General features: G+C 35.2%; 1 protein-coding gene across 1 annotated transcript in view; it reads right to left on the bottom strand.

Moving 5' to 3' along the window:
• Nucleotides 1-20,285, bottom strand: part of MAN2A1 (mannosidase alpha class 2A member 1) — a 116,162-nt gene that overhangs the window by 54,818 nt on the left and 41,059 nt on the right. Inside the window, exons 7-12 of the mRNA XM_072860259.1 lie at nt 19,910-20,096; nt 14,170-14,347; nt 9,838-10,040; nt 7,547-7,732; nt 6,027-6,141; nt 3,041-3,108 (exon numbers count right to left, since the gene is read on the bottom strand). Of these exons, the coding sequence (XP_072716360.1) occupies nt 3,041-3,108; nt 6,027-6,141; nt 7,547-7,732; nt 9,838-10,040; nt 14,170-14,347; nt 19,910-20,096 (937 nt within the window). The remainder of the gene's footprint in view (nt 1-3,040; nt 3,109-6,026; nt 6,142-7,546; nt 7,733-9,837; nt 10,041-14,169; nt 14,348-19,909; nt 20,097-20,285) is intronic.

Genomic DNA, 20,285 nt, shown 5'->3' with positions numbered 1-20,285 from the left:
GTACCTATTTCATTGAAATTAACACATTACTTTTTTTATAAAACTACAGCTTCATAAAAAGATGGCAACAGAGCACTACAAAGAAGAGATGCATAGGTGGGGGGAAAACAATACCAAATATATTAAAAGTAGTACCTACTTAGGAACAGTTTGAAAGATACTTCTCAACTACACAACAATGTGGAGCTACTTCATACTAGAACAATGACTACTGAAGGGCAGATTTTTTTTTTCCTTTTTTTCCCCATGTAATCAAGTTGTACTAGCTCTCCTGTACAGTCTATCCGATCAGGTTTCACTACTGACTACAACTTTCACAAGCAATGAAGAGAACACTTTACTAAAAAACATCAAAAAGGAAGGCTGAATGAGAAAGGCAAAAGCATACTACCAACTACTTTCCTGTTGAAAAGTAGGTTAGATTTGAAATTGACAGTATCAACTCAGTAAAATAAGAAAAAAAATAGGAAAATGATTGAGTAATTAATCAGATTATAAAAAGCATTATCTTATGAGCTTCCCATCAGCAATGTTCCTCTAAATCTATAGGTGATATGAACCAAACTTTTATAAGAATAATCAATTTACAATACAGCTATTTTTAAAAATAATCTTGACATGGACATGCAAAACTACAAAAAGCTAAATATTCAGCCAATTAAAGAAAAGTAACACCTTGCCAGTTACATTGACTTAATTTCTATCCCACATAAAGGTATATGAGATATATATATACACTAACAGAAAGAAATCTAGAAATTTCATGCTACAGACATGAACAATAAAGACTATTATGAATAGAGGATAACCAAATAATCAAGTTTTGATGAGAATCAGTATTTTCAATCTGCTAATACCTCAAAATTTGAAATGAAAAATCAGTTTCTGTCTTAGAGGCTTCAAACTCTGAAGTTTAATTTCAGTAATCCTTAATGATAAATTTATCAAGTTGAATTTAAGATTATACTGAAATTAACATTTCACATCTTTACTGGTTACGTTGAAAACTCAGATGCACAGTCATAATATTCACACATTAGATTTAAGCAAAAGTTACTCTCTCAGCTTACATACCACTTTTCACAATGGTAGTGTTAATGGAGATTCAGACTACAACCAGAGATAAAGTTAGAAACCTAGAAAGACTACGCTCACTCTTATAAGGGAAAATAATTGAACATAGACATATTCAAATAAAAATTTTAACAACAAAGGAAACATGAAGTAGTGTGCATTTAAACATTGCCTTGAAAGTGTTTGCAAACAGGAAGTCATCACAAAAAAAACAGGTTTTCAGGCAGCAATATCAGTATTCCCTTGTAATCTTTCTCCTCCTTTTCCCCCTCACATTTTTTTCCTCTTTATTCTATCTCTCATAATCCTGATTACACAGGCTTTGGAACATGAACTGCATCTTATATGACTGTATGGTATCTTCACAATACCAGACAAGTTAAAATTAGCTATTATCTACCAATGTTATCTTCTTAGTGAGTTAAGACAAGTTTAGAGAACAGCAGCAAAAGGCTGCTAGGATAATATTAATTTTAAAATAAAAAAGCTTGACCTGTATATCTACTTAATGTACAACTAAGAGGAAAAAAAAAAGCAAATGCCTGAAATGCATAATCACCAAAAAGGGAAAAACTTACTTAGCATACTATGCAGAGAGATAAGTTGGAACAGCGAACGCAAACAAAAGGCATATCAGGGGATGGAAGGGGCATGGGGGAAGTTTCAACAGCTAACCAGGCAAGGAAAGCAAAAGCATTAAACCTATCCTCAAATGGCAAAGAAAGTCTACATTATAACTTGCCTCCAGTCAAGTGTTTATATACAATATACACAGTCCTCTCCCAGTGAAGATATCTGAGGGGATATTTTGAAAAAGTTAAAATGTTTAATTAAATAAATAGCTAGGCACTTGAGTTTTTTACTATTTTGGACAAGTTTAAAATAATCTATTAGCACCTATCTAGCACTCTAATAGAAGAATACAACTCCTAGTAAAAAAAAAATAGTATGTATGTCTACATGACTGCTCTAGAGACAAGTTTATATTAAAACTATATATACACACAGTATATACATTTAACTTCAGAGGACTGAAGACAGCTTCCCCCAAAAGCTCACAAGGACCAAACTTTGCTCATTTTTTCAAAGAATCTGATTAGAACTTTTTAACAATAGCAGTCAGTCTGCTGAATAATCTGACACCTTCATGAATTAGGCAACTAAGTTTTCTTAGCTTGCCATTTGCTAGAACTAGAGAAATTAAATACTAACATCAGCAAAAACAGCATTCACTACTTTTTAAATGAATCTTAAATCTTCTGTTCTGTAAGCAAAAACCTTGTATTACTCTATTTACACACATAGCAGTTCTCATATCCACACATCTTACTCACTTTATTTGTATTAGTCGACTTTTAATGAATGTTTAAGTTATTTCAGGTTGGATGCTGAATGTTCATGGGGATAGCAGGATGTCAGTTTCAACTGAATACTCTAGAACTACATATAAATAAAGAAGTAAGCCTCCTTAATGCAATAGAAAGTTGGAGTTAAAAGAAAACAGCGTCCTAGTTTATCTTCTACTTGAATTTTAAAGACAATCCAGCATTTACTTTTTGTGATTTTTAGGCCTTATAAAAACTAGAGGTTTGCTCACAGTTTTAACTGAGCCAGCTGTAATTATGTTTAATTAGAATTTCCTACTGCTGCCCTCAAGCATAATTTATTAAGAATTACAATGCTGTAAAAGCACATAGTAAACAGACTATTTTACTTGCTACAGCTGAACTAGTGGTATGTGAGAAACTTCTATAGTTTTAAAGTGCTGTGTCCTCTTTCAACTAGACATAATAGTATTAGCATAATATGCCAGACTACCTTTTTACCTTTTTTAATTTTTTTTTTTAAATTTACCTTTGAGTGAAAGTTAAAAAAAATTAAATGGCATAGAAACCTACTAGGTAGTGAAAACACACATATTGCTAAAAGAATCTTAGACACACTAAGTAATACATAAATTATTTACCTTGGTTGCGATGTCAGCTTTATAACCGTCTTGCGTGGCAAAGAATCTTGGGAAGACTGAACATCATCCTACAAGAGAACATCTTTGAATTTGCTTTTGAATACACTTAAACATATAATATATGAGCTACTTTTAGCATGTTACACAGGACGATGAACCACAAAAGTTTATAAACTAAGTACTTCAGATTGACAAAAGAAAAAGGGTCACTTTGACCAATTTATCGAGAAACCTTTGCTTTCATTAAATGTCTCTATTAGATACCACTATCAAATTGTCACCCCCATGTTTTAATTTTTGCATACAAGATATCGTAATTGCCAGCTTCCTTCAAATTTTGCAAATACTTATCATGTATTTTTATTAACTTTCTCTTGCTATAAATTTATTCTCTGAAACCCTACATTCCTGTATATTTATCACAAGGATTTAGAGTTTACTCTTCTGTCAGATCTCGTTGTTACCTTATATTGTACATAAAGAAAATTTTCAAAAAACATAATTTGGGGTGTGTATATGATTTTTGTGTGATATAAACTACTTGAAGACTTGTTTCACAATATTGAGGAATTCTTATTTTTCACTAGTTTCTGTCTTTTCTTAAATACAATATGACCCAGTGCTCACTTCCAGTGAGAAAAGATAGTGACAAGCCATTGCTGTCACTATTGCGTTAGTCTGTTAAGTAAGAGAACAGCCAAGCTGTTGACGTACTGTTACGTTCCTATTGGTTCATATAATGGACCATAGACTCATCTATAGAATGGACTATAGACTTTGCAACTGAAGTGCAAAGCTCAGAATACTGTATTCCTCAGGATACTCCAAAACATCCTCAAAATCAAGTTTTTCAAATGCAACTATACTGCCACTTACATGAAAGGGTTTTTTCTGCACTCAAAGAAACAAGACTAATATACAGGAATGGTGCAATGGTTGCCTAGCTTTACTTTTATAGGTTGGATCTCATCCTATTCATTGGATCATTCAGGGATCTCTAAGTTTCTTCTGTTTTTCAGTGTATTGTCTTCCAAGCAAACTAGTTTGTTTGTTTACTAATGTAGAGCCTGTAAAACTTACACATGATGTACAAAGTATTCAGTTATCAGCTGAGAAAATCATGATGCTTTTGTGTGTAACTAATAATTAAGAATAGCACAAACAGTGCATGCAGTATCATTCTGGAATCCTTCCATCATGTCTCATTTCCAACTTCCTTTTTTCTGGCTTCAAGAAGGGCAATTTTCCCCTGGTTGTACCTACTGTCTACAGGAATGCTGCTACAGTCTCTTGCTCTGTCCTTTGACCATGTGTTTTTTCCTTCTTCACTCCTCAAAGACAACAGCCATTTTCAATCTTAAAGTCTTCATCATTTGTCTTTCTCAGCGCTCTCAACATCCATTCTGAATGCCCATCTCTGAGCAATTCTTGATGTCAGCTTCCATCAGCCACCAAAATACCATGATGGTATCTCAAAAAAGTGCCTTCAAACTTTCTACTTGCTCAAGGTTTGCAAAAGGTTTTTTGTAAATATACTGAAGTTCTCCCATGAGCAATCTACAAATCCCACATTAAAAAAGCTTTTGTCATGGTGATCAAAGTACTGAGGGAATATTAGGTTTATTATATGCTGCAGTTAATGTATATCATACAGAAAAATCACAATCTACCTTTTTCTTATGGTAAATCATAAACTTTTTTTTCTGTTTTATATAGATATAATAAGTTCTTTGAAATAAGAACTTTCTTTTTAATTTCTGCTTTCACAGTGGTAATAGTGGGTTTGACTTAGTATGCTCCTAGGCAATATACAGTTTTAACAGCAGTTAGTACTTGTACAATCCAGTGGTATTAATCTAAACTCATAAAGAACAGGAACAATGAAAGTTTAGTAAAATGTAACACCAGAACATCCTCCAATACAATTCAGAGCAGAAGTGAAAACTTCGTTCCGTGAACAACTTCAAAATATTCTTACTTTATGAAGGTGCACGTTCATTTTGTTAGACTTTCCAGCCAGGAGAAAAATGACATATTTGTGGCACACGTCCATATAGCACAAACCCACAGGCACATATAGGCAGCATGCACATATATATTAGTATCGAAGTAATAAAATGTATAAACAATTCTTTTAACTTTTTTTTTTTCTTAACATAAGTGACTGGAAGAGTAATTCAAGGTATGACAGATCTGGCACATCTAAGCCAGCAGAATATGTGTCATGTTAGTTACGTTAGAAGTGCCTCAATCCTGCTATGTTTATGCACAAAGAAACTAAGCATCTCATTTCCTCTCTATTCCCAGGGGTATGGACTTAGGTAGACTTCCTAAGACTACCTAGCTATCACAGCAGAGAGCTGTTGTTCAGGAAGCAAAGAAACTAAGAATTTTGAAAGGAAACAATATTAGCAAGTGTGTTTCTTCAGGGTGCTCTTCACTGTAAAATGGGTCTCAAAATGATATGTGGGGATCTGTTGCTGACTATCATCAGCAGATTCCTGTTTAGAATTTCAGCTAAGGAAAAATGCACAAGCTCTTTTGTAGACCAGGTCTTGCAAATTCAGCTTAGGCTTATGTTCAGGATGGAAACTCTCCTCTTCCTACTTTTGTTAAGTAATAAGCAAAGTCAAACTACAGGACTGCATACCATTATATATTCACTTATCATATGCATGTCACTGAAGTCACTGACAAATTTATGCCCACAAGAAAATTCGAACACTTGGTCTTACTATGTGATTCACACAGTGGAATAAAATAAGCCCATTTACTTTAGATGTGTGGGGTTTTTTCAGCATTAACTACTGAAGTTTTCACTGTTTACTTTCTAATATCTTCAATTAATATGAACAGTGATAAGTAGCAGACTTTTGAGCAGGTATTAGCAGCAAATTTTATTCTGACTTTTCCCAGGCCACTCAAACTGTATTGAAAAGACAGTTCACATTTTATTTCTGGAGAAAAATCAAGAAAGATAGCTCACCATCTTCAGGAACGGAGTTGATATGTCATAATTATAAGCACCTTTATCCTTCAGGATAAGAATATGAGCAGCATCTATTATCACTTTCTTCAAGTTCATTATTGAATGGAAAAGCCTGTTAAAAATTTTAAAGTCTTAGTTAGTTTTCAGTTGTTTTTGTTCAATGTGATAACAACAAAATTTGAAAAGATTAAAGAACTCAAAAGTATGAGTTACAGAAAAATAAATGTAATTTTTAATATCAATATAGCATGAAATTAAGAACAGCTAGTAGCAACGGGTGACCAGACTGCAAAATGCAGAAATATTCTGAATTTCATTATATTCGTACCTTGCATACTGAACATGAGGTACATCTCCACCCTTCTGTTGCTACAAAACATATACCCTCAAAATACCAAGTACTTTTTCAAAACGCTAACCTTAGGAAAGTTTGTGTTTTATATGTTTGATTTCCAGTATCTATAGTGGAGACAAGCCTGAAACGCTGGTCACAAAGTCAAGATTGCTTTTAAGCAGGATTAGAAAAACAACCAGAAACAAAAAAATGTAAATTATTACCATTTTTTCCATTGCTTCAACTGATACAAGGTTTACATTTCTTAGAGACCTGTGTAATTTTATTTGTAAAGTGAAAAAAGCCATTATTTTACTCTCTCATAACCAAGTGCATTGCACATGTTTATACCTTGATAATACCTATGTTTTAATAGATAAAAATTTAACAGATTTATGGACTTTAAAAATACTTGTCATTAATGGAGTAGTTTAAACCAAGAAAAGGTATTTGAGGCATTCAAAACAATAACTTATTTAATGGACATGCTCTACCATCAACCATCTACCATCATCTACCTCAAATTTACTAGTGCTTAACATTCCAATATGTAACAACTTTCTGAACAAATGCATAATTAAAGCATATATCCACATACACAGACATAAATATATATATCATACACTCTTCTTCAAAAAAATCCACAAAGTGGCTAGCAGAATAATTTGTCAATACCGAGAAAGCAACTACCCACCAGATATAATAGCAATAAACAACAACAGACAAATTAAGTAGAAGATTGGCAATATGAAAAAGATTTCCCACATTGAAGAAAAGTAGGTTACAGAGGGTGTGGGATTTTCCAAGGAATATATGCTTAAATTAACATGTCTCTTGATCATTGCTTTGCATAGGCAGATACAAAATGTTCTGCTATGCAATAGTTACTGCAGAAAATAATAGCCTTGTTATTAAAGAACTCTCAGTACTGCATCTACATAGCTTCTTTTGAAACCTCAGAAATTTTGTTTGGACATCAAATTCCTGCTTCAGAGGATGAAAAAATGTTTCACAAATGAAGAACACGGGTAATCAAATCCACTTCTCTTGTAGAGCACCACTACACTTTCAGTACTGAGTATGTTGCTAGCTATAGCAAATCTGTATCTCTGAAATAAATACTTCTGTTTTAAAAAAGCAAAGGGAAATTAAGATTTCAGTTTATATGTTTATAATAAATTACCTAGTGCCATAATCCACAACTACCCAATCTTTAGATGTTCCTGTAATAGCATCATGATGCTGAAAGAGTCCAAGGTTCCTCCTAGCTTCTGTCAGCAATTTATAGTTATCCGCTGAAGGAAATACACTCATCATCTCAGATTTACTGGACTGTACCAAAGCCAAGGAGTAGAGGATTTCAGCTGCTCTGAAATTGCAGAGAAGGATCAAATATTTATATAGGTTTAAAAAGCAAAAAGCAACACACATTTTACCTGAAGAATAAACTGATGTTTTTACATCTTTCCTCATGCCTAGTTCTGTGAGTTCTTTAAACCTTCATCTTCTACTTTTTAACCGGTTTATAGCTTCAAAGAGTTGAAAATCACTGCTGTACTTCATCATCAACTAGTTTTACACCGTGTAAGCTTCCTGCAAGGCTTCAGTGATAGAAAATAGAGCTTTACAATAAAAATATGCCGGTACAAAGTAACATACCATTTTCACAAATGTGTGAGGTATACAGCTCTGATCTTAAAATGATACAGTAATGATAGACTGCCTTACAGGAGACATACAATTCCCATTTCAAAAACCAATTTATTAAACAAATAAAATTATCTTAAAGAAATATATTAATCTGTACACTCTATATAATACCTATTCTGCCATTTGTACTTTAAGCAAACTAAATTCTCCTAAAGACTTAGGCAGTTCATGCACCTGCTCACTATACATTCACCTGAACAGTGAGAACACTGGATTCAAAAACCCTTAGACTGAAAAGAATGCAGAGCCCTTCTCTCCGATTTCTTATGCAAACACCTAGCACTAAAATATTACCATTAGGTTCTCACTTGCTTTATGAGAATCTACATTTATTTCATGAAAAAGAAACCCTGTAATTGCCAGTCATCATGAATATCTGACTAACAAAGATGCCTGTAGAAATTCTGGGAAACCATCTGTTAACTTTTTTCCCTATCTCCTTTTCCTAAAAGGTTACAGTTCTGTTTTTGTAAGTCTGCAAAGTGTCAGATTCCTTTTCAAACTTTATTTGAGCTTAATGAAGGTTTCTCAAGTGTTTGAAGAAACCAATAAGATTCAGGTTAATGTTATAAAAAGCAAAGAAAGCAAAACAACATATGTTCTTGAAACAAATGTAAAACTAACTTCTAAGCATGCAAAAAAAAAAAGAAAGAAAAAAGGAAAATATGTTAACTTTTACATTTACCCAAGCTGTCAGGGAGTACACGGGTTCAAATTTAAACTAGGTACAACAATGAATTTTAAAATCATTCTCAACCTGGGTTTTCAGACTGTGCATTGATATTAACTGTTAACATGAAAAATACCTTTGGATTCAGTTTGGTCTCACTGTCTTTATGCATCATATAGGTGACAAATACGTAAAAACTGCAAGCAGCATGTGTCAAACTAAACTGAAAGGTACACTGTACATAACAGCTCAATTCATTTTTGTATTGTCAAAAGTTCTCTAGCTCAAAAAGGTCGAAACAGCATATACAAGCACTACAATAGGTGTGTTTTACAAGGTCCTTCCAGAAGACAAACTGTCCTTTGACTAAGGGTCCTTAGGAGAATAATCTTTTGGAAAGAGAGTTTCCAAGTTTTGGAAATAGATGAAATATCCAGGGTTTACATCATATGCATCTGTCCCAGATTTCTTTCTGGAGCCTTAAAATACAGCTAAATAGTTTTAAAATGCATCTTATCTACAGCTGCTACAAGGAAGAACCACTTACATACTCCGTTACCAAAATTCAGCAATAATTTTTTCTTTAAAGAAGATGCAAACACTTTTTAGCAAAGCAGTACCTTACAATCTGAGATCACTTGCACACAATATTCCTGACTAATTCTCAACTGCCTCTAACAACCCTTGTAAAATTCGCACTTTTGTATTTCTCTCAAAGAGTTCATAGTATAGCCATAATGATAGATTGATCTGATAGAAATAAAATACATATAGAAATAAAAAGCATACTAGCTGCTATTTTTCATGGAGTCAGGACTTGTTGATCACTTGAATAGCATTTTAGAACAACTTGTTTGGATGGAAAAATCATAATTGTATTTCTGTGAATTTACTAAAAAACCAGATACACCAACTAATCTTTGTAACAAGAACTATATTTGGGGGCCATTTAGGTTCCCCTTATTGTAAGTAAACTTAAACTGTGCATTTCAAAATCACTCTTCCATCTGTCCAACAGGTTTAGAGTACTTATACACTCATCTCTCTCATGTGCCAAGACATATGTTATGACTTCACTGGGTGGAAGTATTTACCGTAAGTAGGATTCCAGGACTCTATCTAGGCGTTTATAGAAGGGTCGCGATGTAAAGTATCCACTCCAGTAATGATGATCTCTGTCTGCATAGGTGAAGAAGTCTCCGCTTAAAACAGGGAAAAAGGAATTGCTGCTCTTTTCACCCAGATTGCTTTCTTTGCGCAGAGCTTCAAAGTAATCTGATAAAGTTCCAAACTGGGCCTGAATGAAAATTAAAATTACTATAACGTAGTTCCATTTTCTTTTAGACTTATGAAGAGAATGAATATGCTTGGTTTCATATACATTTCAGAAATATGCCAATCTTCCCGCAGAATTATAGCAGAAATCCTATCCTAAAGAGCTTTAAAGTTTCCCTGCACACTTTTCAGACAAGCTGAATGCTTCCAAAAGCATTTCAACTTCGTTTCAACTCAGTACAAGACAGACACGGACCTGTTGGAGAGTCGGTCCAGAGGAGGGCCACAAAAATGATCAGAGGGATGGAACTTGATCAGAGGCCTCTCCTATGAGGAAAGGCTGAGAGAGTTGGGGTGGTTCAGCCTGAAGAGAAGGCTCCAGGGAGACCTTACTGCAGCCTTTCAATACTTAAAGGGGGCTTATAATAAAGATGGGGATAGACTTTTTAGCAGGGCCAGTAGCAACAGGGCAAGGGGTAATGGTTTTACACTAAAAGAAGGTAGACTCAGACTAGGTATAAGGAAGAAATTTTTTACAATGAGGGTGGTGAAACACTGGAACAGGTTGCCCAGAGAGGTGGTAGATGCCCCATCCCTGGAAACATTCAAGATCAGGCTAGATGGGGCTCTGAGCAACCTGATCTAGTTGAAGATGTCCCTGCTTGTGGCAGGGGGGTTGGACTAGATGACCTTTAAAGGTCCCTTCCAACTCAAACCTATCTACAGTTCTATGATTCATGAAATATGATTTTTTTTTTAAGTATAAATCAGTATCTAAAATACAAGCTAAATTTCAACAAATAAGCAAAGCATTCTTTCGTGTCTTACGAGTAGGTCTCTAATACATGAGCCACGTAATATCTCATTATTATGTAAGTAGATGCCTGGACTAAATAAGAAACAATGTAATGCAACAAGAGCACAGTTGTCTTAATGCTGCATTTTCAAAATTAACTCTGTTGTGCTTCATATCTCCAACTTACACTTAACGCAAGATGACTGTTGATCAACAAATTAGCATTTGCTTTCAGAAGCTGTTTTTTTAAGACTATATACAAAGAAATTGTGTTTAGGGAGGTAAGATGCAGGAGTACAAAAAATTTATTATCTTCTGGTCATTTTTAAAAATGTTCAGACAAATAAGGCAGTAACAGCCCTTTACAGGATAGGTCAAAAGACGGTACCCTCAAGCTTGAGTGGTACAAAAAAAAGGGGCAGAACCCCCCCCAAAAAAGGGGGAGAACCCCCCCCAAAAAAGGAGAAGGACTGGTGTCAATGTTGGCAGCATTGAGAGGTGTTGTTAAAAAAAGGCATAGAAAGCAAACTGGATTTTGAATGAGGGTGATGAGGGTGGAAAAACAATTAATGGAAGTGGGAACAGCACAGAAGATCACATTACCACAAGTATCCACATAATAAACTATAGTGATAATTCTTCAAATTTAAGTCACTTTTTTAGAGTTTTTTTATTTTTAACAAGTGTACAAAGTAGCATGCTACAATTTACAACACCAGAAAACAAGACTTTAGTAAAAATCTTTTAACAGTGACTTGGAATATAAGGAGTATTAACTGTGACAACAAATATGTGCTATTTCAACATTAAAAAAAAAACCCAAACAGTATTCACTCAAAATCATTCAGAAGATCCAGGTATCTGTTACGTGGATACAGTATGATAACTTGCCACTTTGAATGGCAGTGAAGCAGAGAAAGAGACATATTGCCACAAAAATCCCAATAGTAGTGATCCTTGCCCCATCAGGCACTTCTAGGACACTTGGCCTTTTCCCTATCATAGACACCTACAAGACATAATTCAGAAGAAAAAAAAAAAAAAATCAATGGACCAAGAGAAATCAAGTACAGGTGACCTCCCTTCTGTATGCTGCATTACATCAGAGGAAGAAAACCTCACCAGAGGAACCAGCAAAATTGAACACAACTAATTCTAATGCCAGGTGAGTGGAAACAGTGAAATAACCTGGTAGACTCTTCTACTGGCACATAAAAAGTCTCAGCTTAATTTATGCACAACAGATGTAAAGGAGATCTCCAAATGAGAGATTAAACTCCCAGAGAGCAAAATAGGTATCTTTTACAGTAAACTACCACATACTTTTAGAGCCATAGAATAGTTGCTGGCATGAGAATCTCAGATATAAATATCCACTAGATAAACATCTCAAATTTGTCTGAAAGGGTAAATCTCTCAAAATCAGAAAGGCAGAATATGCAGTCCCTTGTGGAAGTAGTAATATCCTAGGCATCTCAGCACTTACGGAAGAAATGTTAACTATTCCTTTATATCTAGGTTCTTAGGAAGCTGACCTTGACCTCTTACTTGCCTGTAGAGTTACAGTCCACTGGGGAAAGTGCAGCAGAGTGTGAAAGTTCTCCACTTAAGCTCATATTTCCAAGGATAAATTACATCAGTTTAAAAAAAACAAAAAAACCCCCACCACACAAAAAAACCCCAAACAACAAACAAGGGCGGGGGGGAACAGAGAGAAAGAAAAAACCCAACTAAATAAATAAAATGAAAAGGAGACACATTCCAGTGCCAACAGTGCTCCAGCTGAGTAAAGTAACCTAGGTATAAGTGGCTGAACCAGAGGATTGCGTATCTTTTAGTCTGGGTATTAAGAACCAGAAAAAGGGTTGGATACTTCTAAGAGGGCCTCAAGGGCAGGTGTGATTCCCAAGGCATTAATCCAGGCAGGCAAGCCAGGGCTAATGAAGTAGACTCCTAGAGTCCTTGACAATGGGCTGAGCAGAACCTTTCAGATAAGGATCTTTCAGATGCCTCAGGACTCAAGTGGTCCTTGAAGAATGGCCTCAGAGCTAGAGACTTCAGATTTTGCCCCAGAGAAGAAATCATCCAGCTCAGGTTAGTAGGAATGCTGACCACAGAAAATATACTGCTGTTAGTATCCAAAGAGTAACTACCTGCACACTATATCCATTTTGAGGGGAGTAAAGCTGGTGATAGCAGCAAGCTTTAGATTTAAAAGATGAGCTTTAGATTTAAAAAGTTTAGAAGACTACTCTCCAGGTCTATCTCCTCCAGTAAAACATAGCAGGCATTCACAAATATCATGTCACCCACATCCCATAGGAAACAGATGCAAAATCCAGCTCTCAGAGAAACTGTAATCCCAAGAGATCATCTTTCTTATGCAGAACACAAGTCCAGAAGTCAGCAGGAAGAACTAACACACTACAAGGCACTACTCAAATCTGCAGTTAAAGGAATGGGGGGAGGTCTCAGAAAAGGTAAGGAAAAAGATACACACACAAACAATACATGAAGGAGACCAGACCAGGTTTAAAAATCCTAAATGTGAAAGCAGCAATAGTGCTCTCAACGTGATAATCAAGAAAAAACAAGGTTGTGGTCCCATATTTCTTATTCCCATGCTGAAAGATGATGAAAAGGTGTCTGAGCACAGAGAACATCTATAGTACATGAAGTCTCTAAAGTACTCAGCTTACACATTAGAATGTATGAATGTGTATATTAACACTCAAACATAATTAATGATTTAAAGAGATATCTCATCTGCTAATTGTGTAAGTATATTTACTCCTTTTGTAGCCAGGTTAATCTCTTAGATTTTACTGTATTCAACGTGTGCCAGCAATGGCGCCTCTTCGGATTTTCTGTTTCTTTGTTTTAGGACATAAAACCAAGAGGACCCAAGCAAAACAACAAAATTTGCTTGAACTTCTAATAAGAAAATACAATGTTTTTAAATAGCAAAGCTGCAAGCCTTAAATAACAATGCCTGAAGCCTGTGAAAACAAGAGTATTAAGAAAACAATCAAACCTAATAGCTATTCGCTAAAATAATCTAGTTTGGATACTATTTATAGTTTTCAAGCAGATATTATTAATAGCAAAGTTTTTGTTTTGGAGGGAGAGGAGATAGTAAAGGTAAAAAAAATGTGATCTGCCAAGACAAACCAATCTGCTGTTAAATAATATATAAAGCTCCACAGTTTAAAAAAAAACAAACAAAACAAACAAACAAAAAAAACCCCAACACAAAACCACACACAACTCCAAACCGCAACTTTTTTCCATGAACAATCTCAAAATACTGAAAAATATTGTTTTCTTTACAAACCAGAAAAAGTGTTGTATTTACCTTAACATGCCACTCAGGATGAGAATTCATATAATCAAACAGCTTCTGATAATTCTGGTACTGCTGATCCCATTCTGAGCTCTCAGCATAGCGGAAATCATCCCCCAGTGGAGCTAACAGAACTTTAGTACGGAAAAGCTTTGACTTCTTTCTGTATTGATCTAAAATCATCCAAGCCCTTGGGGGGACAGGGGGAGGGGAAGGAAAAAAAAAAAAAGGCAATTTAGCAAACAGAAGAATAAAGGTCAGCATTTGATGAAACAATTCTTAGATATCGAGTTGTGCATTAGGGTGACCCTAAATAAGACATACAAAACTCTGCTATTTCATTTTGTAACAAAAAGCTGGATGCAATTCCCCCGACTGGGACACCACATTCCACCTACTATTGTTGCAAACACTATGCTAATTAAATCCTCCAATAAGCTTATCAAGCTCCATCTTGAACAGTAGGTCAGTCTGCATCAATTTGTTCCAGTGCCAAAACTAACCTTCAGTTTAAATTATGTTTACCTGCTTTATATTTCAATAACAATCCTAATCCTCTCCAGCCCTTATTTACAATAATAAGCAAGCTCTTCTCATCCCCTCTGGTAATTCCCTTAGATATTTTCCTTCATATCTTCATGTCCTTGACAGAAAAACTGCCCATAAATTAATCTTTGAGGAACTCCAGCCTTCCAAAAAAAGAAAAAAAAATTCTGGAGGAAGTTCACTACTAACAATCACTGTTCCCCCTTCAGCCAGCTTCTTACCTATCTTAGAGTCCACCCTCTTAAGCTTTAAGCATATGTCCTGAAAAATTAAACCCACTGCTTTTGGCCTTTAATAAAAAAAATAAAACCACCACAAAATACCTACACATGCATACACAGAAAAAAGGCAGTAAAATTATCCTTTGGCATGTACTAACTCTTTGACAGGTAAAATATCACTTCTGTCATTAAGCAGCAATGTATTAAAAGTTACAAGTCTGATGTCTGGGTTACTGAAAAGGCCCATTTCCCCCCCTCCCCTCCCAACCACAATCACTATCGAAATCTTCAGGTGCTGATCCTCTTCTAATTAAAGTTATGGAAATAATTTTAGTAGGGAGTATAAACCATAGTAACATATTTAAGAAAACAGGAATACAAATGAAAGTTTTGAAGAGAAAATAGCAGCAAAATCCAGATTCCAGTGAGTTTTTTGTTTCGAGAAGTCCTTTTAATGGATGGTCTATCGAAATCTACTTTCAACTCATACACTTGAAGATTTGTTACACAAACAGTTATGTGAGAATTTAATCTAGTCCAATATATTTGAAACCCATATTTCTTTGATCAGCAAGTCAAGGTTTATTTGTTTATCAGATTATAAAAGTATTGAGTAAACATAAGGTCTGACTGTATTCTGGAGAGAGAAAGTGGGCACAACATCATCTTTAGTTAAGGATCTACACAGTTCTGCTGAGACTAGAACAGATCCAACTAGTGGCTTCCGCCCCTCTCTGTCTATAGTTTGATTTATAGTTCAGCTAACCAAGTATTTAGTCTTGAATCAATATTTTCCAGGAGTTTCAACAGGTTGCAGATTCAAACATAAAGACTTCCTCTCCACACAACTAACATAATTGGCACAGTACAGACTTAGTAATTCTACCTTCTAAGAAGCCAGCCTAGCTCAAATTTTCTACACGCAGCCTACAGTTGGAAACATACTTTATTTTAGAGCCTCTTGAAAAATACAAGACTTCAGGAAAGGTTACAGTTGACAGGATATTTGACTTTGACATCTCTCTTCAAAGTCCTCCTCCAGTTTCTTCCCAAATCTACTGCAAAATTATCCAGTACTGCCGTTCTTCCTTTCTTCAAAGTACTCACAACTGTAGGATTATTAGGTGTTTTTAAGGGTGCAGCAGGGTCTTCCTCCATTGCAAACCAGTTTCAATTGCAAAAACACCGAAGAAAAATTAGATGTCTCAAGTAAGGTATATCCTAATTAGTTTCTCTCAAATAACTTCCTAAATCACTATTTCATACAGGAGTGAGAAAGAGACAGCAGAAAGCCCCAGACAGAATTTGCTGAAGATGAAAAATACCTCTGGAGAAAAAAACCAAACAGATTCCACTGAGTCTCACCAACACTTTCCCCTTCTGGTTCCCCAGCAAGACAGTATTAGATACATTTTGATAGATGTTTATCCTGCCTACCTGAATAAAAATTTGAAAACCAGAGAGATCAGTCATGATAAACTTTTTGTAGCACCATAATTACGGACACAGCATATCAGCAGCAGCTCCATTTTAATGGCTTTAAAAAAAAAAAAAAAACAAACCCAAAAAACCCAAACAACTGCAAATTTTTGGTCTTGTATAATCAAAAGTTCTTGGAATTGTACACAAGATGCATTATATGGTTCTCAATATTCAGAGCAACCCTAACTGCACTCTTAGATGGCAACACTGAAGTATATCAACATTGTCAGTAACAGCATCAAGAATATTTTTCACCTTACTTTGTGAAGCTTTCAGATTATCATTGAATGCTTAAGACTTTTCACAAATGAAGAAAACCCCTTCATATCACAAGTGTGTTCTTTTAACACAAAAATTCCAAGTATTTGGCTAAAACATATGAAAACAATTTGTGACCGGTTTTGCCCCTTTCTATGTCAAAGGAGGAGGAGCAGTAGCCACCCAGAGTCTGTGGGAATCACAAGAAATTTTGCAGCAGCTATAGCAAGTCCTATGTGACAGGTTTGACAGTGGTTATGGCTTCACAGTCCCTACTACTTCAGCCCATACAGCACAGGAAGCATTAGTGACTCCCTCTTTGCTCAATTATCTGAACTAGAAAACAAAACCACTTGGTGGATTGGGAATTTTCAATTCAGGTAATTTTGTGGAAGAGACGGCTATGCAGATAGGATGAGTACTTCCTAAGAGGGTATTCTCAGATTCTTGAAGTTGGCAATCACAAACATTAACCACCAATGCCACATCAGCAATGTAATTCCGAACGCCAGTTACATGTTGTGCAATGTGACCAGCCATAAAAAGAAAAAAGCTGAAGGGTAAAATTGGGCTCTTGAACAGTAGGGGGTGAAGGGGAAAGTCCATTTCCTACTCCTTCTCTGAAATGTATAACTTGCATTACAGATTCTTTCCTATTTCCATGCAAGGGAGAGGGAGACATACACCAAAACAAGCTATGCTTACTCTAACAAAAACAACTCATTCCTATTCAAGGGAAAAAAAAAACCCAACAGTTGTTTTTTCTTGCTACTGTGAAAAGCTAGAACTTCAGTATTCAAACATATGGATAAGGATGCAGCTGCAAAACAGGGCAAGTGCAACAGCAATCTTCATAACCTAAGCTGTTATGAAGTGTAATTAAACAAGTACAGGCTTTCAATTAGGCTCCTGTTTCACTCCTTCCTACCAAATCACAACTACAGTGGCAAGGCAGTGACAAATCCAACAGCTAGTAGTCTTAAATTTTCAATTCAATATCTCTTCAGTATATATGTATGGCCATAATAGTATTGAAATCAGAAGCAACAGTCCCAGCTGAGTATTCAAGATCTGTGTTTTATCAATTTTGTTGCAACTTTAACATTGAAGTAAGGTCAGTGATCTAAACCTTGCCTCTAAATTAATCAAGTCTGTATCAAATACTTTTTTCATATCCATGTAGTGTAGACCTCTTGTATTTTTCCAGTCTTAAAAAACAAAGCAATCAGAGATGAGAGACAGGTTAATTAGCGTGCTACAAACCTTTAACCTTGGAAAGCTTATGATATAAAGACAGATTTTTCAATTACTTCTGGGTCTCATACATCTCACCATAACAACTGTAAAACTTGTGTTGTTACAGACATCAGATCAGAGAAGTTTTTGGTTGCCTACAATATTCCAACTTTTTTGTAAAATGAGTAGTGGTTTTAGCATTCTCCAGCAACAGACTATTTCCAATGTTTTAGTGGATTTATTTGAAATTACACTCTCAAAGTATGGTTTCGGTGTTCCTTCCAATGTTCCAAACGCAAATACTCTAGGCTTCCAACTCAAAGACCATGTGTCAGTTTTACCTTAGGTATCATCTAACATACTGCTGTTTCAGCTCCCTGCTAGACACTGAAACTGTTTTTATCTACCAAAAGCTGATGTAAAAGATTAAGTTTCAGAGACCATATTGAGATAATGATCTCTTCAACTTGATCATACGTTCACTACATAACTGCCCCATTTCCTTTATTCCTTGATTTCATATGACATGATGAAAGAACCATTTCTTTTAGAAGGTCTAATTTAGATAGTCAAGCAAAGGTTGCCTCTTGGATGTGCAGGGATAAATTAAGATCTAATTAAAAAACAAAAACCTTAAAATGCATTCCAAGCAGTCTCTCTACATTATACTTACTGCCTATATGTTCCAGGTGTTTGTTAAACAAGCTGTTACTCTTCCACAAATATTGGTCTCAGCTAATTGGAATACATATTCAAGATTTTTCTTTTTACAACTTTGATTTAAAGACACAGGAGCTTTCCTTCACATTTGATTACCACTAAGTGTGTCATAATGATTCTTCTATTAGCTCTCCTGTTCTCCTGCCACCTTCAGCTTTCATTTTTCTACTTTTAAAGAAAATTACTTTTTCCTATCATCATTCCAATTTCTACCTTAAAATATTACAGTTGTGATGTATTCTGTCTTATTTTGATTTTACCTTCTATAAAATATTGTAATTTAATTTTACTGACAAAGTGAAGTTTTCAAGATGCTTGGCAAAATTTATACTCAGAAAAAGGACGATGCAGACTTGACATGTGGACAACCAACACATCATCATCACATCATCACTTCAAAACTTTAGCATCAAGACTAGAACCAAAAAGTCACCCTGTTATCCTTAATACATTTGTTATACTCAGCAGTTTGCCACAATTGTAAACACCTACCTAAATTTCTAACTCTTGAACCTGGAGATGGTTTGAATGCCGGAAGATAGTAACAGGACCATAGAATACAATCTTTGTCTGGAAAAAACCTTTAGTACTTCTATCTTCCCTTTCTTTTTTTCTTTTCTTTTCCCCTCCTCCCAAAATTGAAAAGTAGTTTTGTAAAACTATAAAACTTGATTCTTACCTGTGGCAAAACAACTCAGTGTTTCTATTTGAAAAATAAAATTGAGTTTAATAGAATTTTCCCCCACCCCGCCCCCCAGACATGTAAGACACAGGACTCTGATTCATTTAAAGTGTCCATTTCAGGAAACTTAGGCCACAGATTGCCAAGTTTTGCAAGGATATACCATGGAAAACATGTCACTGTTTGCAGTTACAGCATACTACACCATGCTGTCCCTGAAGTCTTCCACTACCAGGAGACAGATCACTGTCTATTCATAAAATTTGCAAAAACTACACTGAACCAGCAACATGACTATAACCAAACAGATGACTATGTTCTGCCTAGCATTCAGAGATAGTAACAGACTCATTATCATGAATAGAAGAGAAAAAAATTTAATGCATCTTCCTTAATTATAACCTATCTTCAAATTTCACTGTCAATTATGTTCTGAACTTACGAGCAAACACTAGGTTAGGTAATAGGTATTATTTTCCTATGACAAGTGTCTTTTAAGAATTGTATAAATCCACCAAGCTATGCTAAATATCACCTTTGACCAGCATAATTTTTTTTTTTTTTTAAGTTATTCCCAGAATTTTTACAGATTATGGAAAAACTGTACCTGTGTTGAACATTTCCAGCATGAATGGCTTCTGGTGGAACTCTCCATGGACAGCTTACTCTTCCTCCAGGAAGACGTTTGAAATCAAACTGGCAACAGATTTTTGGGTCTGGACCACAAGTATGAGGAACATCATAGCTATAGAAAGGCATCATATGACAAAGGATATCTGTACTGGATCCCAAATCTGGAATTAAATACATAGAGCACACCTTTAAAATAAACCCTCTCAGATTTGCCAAAACTAAATGAGTTCCATGTTCTGAATCCAAAAATTGTATTTAAAATATCAAATCAAGACAATTCCTTTCTTTGAATATCCATGCCTGGAGTCTAGCTTTTTATGTACCTTACGTATAAAAAGGCTGAAACCAGA

Source organism: Ciconia boyciana, chromosome 4 (genome assembly GCF_034638445.1).
Source record: "Ciconia boyciana chromosome 4, ASM3463844v1, whole genome shotgun sequence".
In the NCBI taxonomy this organism is placed as follows: Eukaryota; Metazoa; Chordata; class Aves; order Ciconiiformes; family Ciconiidae; genus Ciconia; species Ciconia boyciana.
Note: the sequence above shows the minus strand (reverse complement) of the source record. Positions and strands in the feature narration are given on the sequence as shown.